Consider the following 6,406-nt stretch of genomic DNA (forward strand, 5'->3'; position numbering starts at 1 on the left):
GAAGAGAGCATAGAAGATTAAAGGCACAGTAAGCCTCCCGCAGACCATCACAGATACTGTCAGGCTTTTACACACAGTGCAAACACCCTTCCATTTGAACGCTCACCAAACGGGAACATCCTGAAGAGCGAGCAATTTTTAAAGAATTAATTTTGCGGATTGTCTCAGACACAATCGGACCGTGGTGCGTTTTGGCGCTAGACCTAACTTTTAAAATCTAAATAATAAATTGACAGCTTGTTACACAAACATTCTTAAATCATAAAAGAATTATTTTTTCATCAAGACAAGATCAGTACAATTCGAAGTTTTGAAAGTTTGAAAAAAGAAAAGCCCGGAAGCAGGGTCACGCAAGGTCGTGGTTCTCGTAGCAGACGACGGTTTATGCCTATCGCCAGTTCCTCTGAACTTTCTTTCTTTTTTTTCTTTATTTGGTGTTTAACGTCGTTTTCAACCACGAAGGTTATATCGCGACGGGGGAAGGGGGGGGGGGGTGGGGGAGATGGGATAGAGCCACTTGTTAATTGTTTCTTGTTCACAAAAGCACTAATCAAAAAATTGCTCCAGGGGCTTGCAACGTAGTACAAATTATATGACCTTACTGGGAGAATGCAAGTTTCCAGTACAAAGGACTTAACATTTCTTACATACTGCTTGACTAAAATATTTACAAACATTGACTATATTCTATACAAGAAACACTTAACAAGGGTAAAAGGAGAAACAGAATCCGTTAGTCGCCTCTTACGACATGCTGGGGAGCATCGGGTAAATTCTTCCCCCTAACCCGCGGGGGGGTTCCTCTGAACAGTCAAAAGCCATCGCTAGAGTTCTTGTGAACCACAGCCGTTTGTTTCGTGCATAGTCAGAGGTACACAATAACGTGCTATTGCAGATAAGCTCACATTGAGTCGCGTTCAAATTACTAACTGACGACTACATTGTGAAAAAGGGAAACTGGATCACACGGGTTCACGATGGCTCAGGGGTAAGATAAACCACGCAAAAATAAATTCTTTGAAAATTGCTCGCTCTTTACGGAGGGCACCTAGGATGTTCTCAAGCGGTGAGTGTTTAAATGAAAGGGTGTTTGTACTGTGTGTAAAAGCCTGACAGTATCTGCGATGGTTTACGGGGGGCTTACTGTGCCTTTAACTGAGACAGGCTTTGTTTCATGTGAATACTTTTTTCCACAAACACCGTTTTCTCTGCGTACAAAGACAGACAGAAAGCAGGAAGTAAAGGGGAAAAACTGGACAAACTGTAAAATGGACGACAAATAAAAGTCATATAAAACCACGAGGGAAACCAAAGAGGAAGAAAACAAGAGACGATGCAAGGAAAAGTAGAGCAAGAGTGAAATAGGTCAAAGTGATCGATCACCCTTCAGCAAATAGAAAGAGTGCATTTCCTTTTCCCACAATCGGGTGTCACACACACACACACACACACACGTACGCGAGCATGCACGCACAAACAAACAAACACACACACACACACAAACGCCATTTTCCAAACTGGAATTTCTGTGCAAGTTCAAATTCTGCCTTTTACAGATACCTGCCATTCTCTAACTACAACCAATCGAACTAACTCTTAAACAAAGTGATGTTGTCGTTTCTCTCAAACAAAACATTAACCGGTACGTATAACCGGTTGCCGATTTCATCTCTTATATTTTTGGAGTTTTCCCGGTTACTACCAGAAATATGCAGATCACTCGATATCTGACATACATTGCATAAGCAGAAAACAGGAGGCTTTGAAATAAGGTACATATTTTATTAGCCCCTTGCAATTTATCAAGAAAGGCACATTTAACTACGAGTCAAAGTATACATCATTTTCAGTTATTAGTATGGTCATCAATAAGCATAAAAGTTCATAGAACGCACAAACGGACGGTCACAACTGCACCTCAAAGGACGAATTATCTGCAATACATTGTAAAATATTTAAATGTAAAAATAACGGTATGCACAACACACCAATTCCATTCAGTAGCATGTACATCAATTTATGCATAACAGTTTCAGTTACTGTTACAGACATACGCACTTTTAAGACCACAAAGTAGACATGAACAAAATAAAACACCCTGTCCGCACAAAACCTGTTACAAAATATATTAATCTGTATCACTATGCGATTCACATTTTCCCCCCAATAATTTATCATGGCAGCACAACCTACAGCGATCATGTTGCGTGTGATACCTTCTGAAGGTGTAGGAAAGCCAAGTTGTTCTTCCAAAGATGGACCGCTACTGTGTCTTTCAAATTTTCAGATAAATATTTGGATCAAAACTAGACCTCTGTGAAAAGTCCCACCAAAACTGTTTGGTGTCGTTATGATCACGATTAACAGCTATTGTGTTTTCAGCGTAGCAATAGGGTCCGATATTTAGACGAGACAAGTATAATGCCGACGAGTCGAAGACGAGTCGCATTATACTTGTTCGAGTCTAAATATCGGACCCTATTGCTACGCTGAAAATACAAAAGCGATTATATAGCTGTTCTGACCTTGATTTGTTGTTCCAAACTTACAAAATGACAGTTTTTGTGTTGATGCGTTGATCTCAGGTTTTGATAGCAGACGCCGTTTCTTATGCGCATTAGTTTTGCGCAGGCGCCACACTGCCTTTGGAAAAAACTCGATTTGACAACACAGCTGTTAAACAGCTTTTTATTAGTTCATTCGTATACAACAAAAAGAAGTTTGAGTTTTTTTAATTTTGAACAAGACTACTTATGAAGAAGACCAAAACACAACATCAACGGAAAACTAGAAACAACTGAAGAACTGGGATGCAACAAGGGGAGGAGAAGAGAACAGCTAATCCGTACAACGCGAACAGACGGCAGCGAAGTTTTCAGTTTGGTGAATGGCATTTATACTTGTCTCGTCATGAAGCGAATTTTTCAACCTCAGGTATAAACGACTACATGTCATGTTAGTGCCATGGGTTGAACATCAATACTTCAGAGGGGAATTGGGGTATTTAGGGTGGAGTTACGAGATAAGAAAAGCGAATGCGAAAGTTTGTGTCAGTCGGCAAGTTAGCTCACACAGGCACACAAAAACGGCTGTTCCGTTTTACTCCCCTGTTTGTACTACATCTTTCGACTTTGGGCATTTTGTGGTGTTTAGGGACAGAAAATAATTGGTTTAGTCCTGTTTCATCAGGAAGTTAGCAGAAAAGGGTATGCTATCGACATTTGTAAAGCTGAAAAACATTCCCGAGAAGAATTTCAAGTTGTCAGTGTGTGCTGTTGTCGATTGAAACATCGTGTGGTACAGATGGGTAAACCGGAACCATGCGTCTTTGTTATTGTCAATATGCTTTTGGATATTGGCAAAAATGGCCGACCCCGTCGCGATATAACCTTCGTGGTTGAAAACGACGTTAAACACCAAATAAAGAAAAGAAAAATGGCCGACTTCCGTAGCATTATGCTTTGATGATCGGAAGAGACCATCCAATCACACTCACAGCCCCCGAATTCCCCCACGTGCCCATCAGAATAGCTATATATTGCCATCTCGTACTCCTTTCCCTCTCCCCTCCTAACATTGCCCAAGAAAAACACTCCACATGTCACAGATAATTTACTTAAAATTGACTTTCGCGCTGTGATACACTAATCACAAGAAATGTACCAACGATAAAAACGTACTTGTAAAGCAAAACCACAACACGTGCGAATGGTCTCAATAAAGATGTGGTGGTACAAATACCGTTCAGTTTGCTGCCTCTTGATAATCCACAGTAAAGTCTCTCATTGTTGAATCCTATACAGCGTTGTCTTAATAAAAGAGATCCCAAACGTGAGGTGTATGACCGGAATGTATTGATCCAATTTGGCTGAAAAGCACACTGGCACGTAATTTAAAGTCAGTATCCAGGGCCGAGGGGCACGAACCGAAAGTGGGTGCCACCCAAACGAGAGAGAACAAACTGCAGGGTCTGATTCGTTGAAATCACAACAAATCTCAATTTCAACCAATCCAACACCGCGGCTGGTTCCAGACCGGTTGGTAACTTTCTCGTGCACCTCAGCCCTGGGGTAGACACAGCCAAGTGATCTGCAAGACGACTGGCAACTCTGATCAAGACGCCGCTTCAGATCTGCCCCTTGTATCAGTACAACCAAGGTCTCCACCACCAGCTGTCCCTAGGTCAACACTCGCCAAAAACTTACAGCGGGTGAACCAATCTACCTCAAGACTATAAATCATCCTGCAATGTCTCTTTCAAGCACCGCCCTCTCTTCGTCACGCTTCGGACATTCCCGTGGTTGCCATGCCAACGTTCTCGGGCATGATGGGGTTGAGGACGTCTGAGGGCTGGATGTCGTAGCCCAGCTTCTTCATGTCCTTCATCAGCACGTTGAAGGAGATGGTCAGGAACCCCTGGGACTTCACCCTCGTCACTGAAACACACACATGAGAAGAGTATGCTGAAAATGAAATCCAGAAACAAATAGGCTGCCAACGTACCAATACTCAGCGATTAATAGGTCCAGTCAAATTAAATGGAATGGATCCAGTGACCTGGGAAACCTTCAAACCTTGGATCCTTCGTCCCCCGGATTCATCAAGCTGACTCCCTTTTAAGCATAAACAACAAAACAAGAAAGGTATGTTTGGAACATGTTTTTTTAAATTTAATTATTTTAGAACGTAGTGTGGTTTTTACCATAATTAAACGTTCCAGCAACATACCTTTCTTGTTTTTTTGATAATGCTAAAAATGGAGTCAGCTTGACGGATCTGGGGGACGAAGGATCCAAGGGTTGAAGGTTTCCCAGGTCACTGGATCCATTCATCTTATTTGACTGGACCGATTGACCACTGAATAAAATGAGACTTGTATCCATCTCAGTTTTAAACAGACATAAGACTTTGTACCAAATAATTAAACGAAACAAACGTGTTCAAAACTGATATGGACCCAATACGCGTAGCCTTGGTCTACGTGACAACCTCATCACAGCATTACTGTGTTTCTTATGCTGTACATTCTGGAGGCCTAATCATTTCTCATTTCAAGCAGAAAATCCGTACTGCAAAGAACCTGGAAACAAGAAGAGCAAACGCTCGATCGAGTCACTTTCGCAGTTCTGAATATTATATGAGGCATCAGATGGACAGGAAGAAATTGCTATTCACAACACAATACAGATGTAAATAATTTGATGTAAAGAATAATCCTATAAAGTTTGAATCAAATCCGATGAATAGTTTCAGAGATATGATATTTCAATTTTTTTCCTTCAAGACATACCTGTGACCTTGAAAAAGGTCAAAGGTCACCAAAGCAGACGTCAAAGTGTAGAGGTCACTGGGAGTCACGTTCACATAAAATTTGAGCCCGGTCACTTTTATAGTTTCCGAGAAAAGCCCAACGTTAAGTTGTGTGTTGCCGAACAGAAAAGGCTAGTTATCTCCCTTGTTTTTCTGATAACGTTCGTAAAAGGCTACAGATGTAAATACTTTGATGTAAAGAATAATCCTACAAAGTTTCAATCACATCCGATGAACTTTGTCAAAGATATAAAATGTCTAATTTTTCCTTTGACGCTGACCTGTGACCTTGAAAAAGGTCAAAGGTCAACGAAACCATCGTTAAAGTGTAGAGGTCATTGGAGGTCACGACTAAACAAAATATGAGCCCGATCGCTTTGATAGTTTCCGAGAAAAGTCCAACGTTAAGGTGGTGTCTACGGACGGCCGGACGGCCGGCCGGCCGGACGGCCGGCCGGACAGACTAACACTGACCGATTACATAGAGTCACATTTTCTCAAGTGACTCAAAAAGGGTTGCATTTATCAATTTGAAATCGAACACACACAAAAACATGTGCACAAGGACTGCGTGAATAGCCCAAATTTAGCATGCTGATTGAGCTCAAGAGGCATAACTAGTGTCAGCGGCTAATCTTACTGATCTGCCTTCCACGTTTCTTGTATTATAAGATTTCACAAACCAAGTATACATACAAAAGCGGGCCTGTCTATCTGATACTAAACGCGCTAAACATAGTACCAAGCTTACAGACCTTTAAATCTCTCCAAACACTGGGGAAAAGAACCTTTGCTTCCGATGTGATGTACCTATAGTTTATGAAAGAGGGAGTGAGATACTGACCGTGTATATCAAGAGAAAGGAATACAGACAGAGGCAGATACACGCAGAAAGACAGGGAGGTAGTGGCTAAAGCAGTGTCGTCATCTGAGCCAAGTAAACTCCCAGCAGACAAGGGCAAAGCAAACAGTTCGGTTTGCCGGAGGTCCCTGGCGGACAAGGTGGCAATGACACCATCTCCACGAGACAGGCAACCGCACAAATGAGCCGTGATAACAAGCACACACACTCACATACTCTCTCTCTCTCTCTCTC

General features: G+C 41.8%; 1 protein-coding gene across 1 annotated transcript in view; it reads right to left on the reverse strand.

Annotated features, from left to right (window-relative positions):
* Positions 1 to 1,761: 1,761 nt before the first annotated feature.
* The window catches only part of LOC138959283 (B9 domain-containing protein 1-like), a 17,163-nt gene continuing 12,518 nt past the window's right edge, over positions 1,762 to 6,406 (reverse strand). The window contains exon 6 of the mRNA XM_070330687.1: positions 1,762 to 4,436. Within this exon, the coding sequence (XP_070186788.1) occupies positions 4,279 to 4,436 (158 nt within the window). The 3' untranslated portion in view covers positions 1,762 to 4,278. The remainder of the gene's footprint in view (positions 4,437 to 6,406) is intronic.

The sequence above is a fragment of the Littorina saxatilis genome, linkage group LG2 (genome assembly GCF_037325665.1).
Source record: "Littorina saxatilis isolate snail1 linkage group LG2, US_GU_Lsax_2.0, whole genome shotgun sequence".
In the NCBI taxonomy this organism is placed as follows: domain Eukaryota; kingdom Metazoa; phylum Mollusca; class Gastropoda; order Littorinimorpha; family Littorinidae; genus Littorina; species Littorina saxatilis.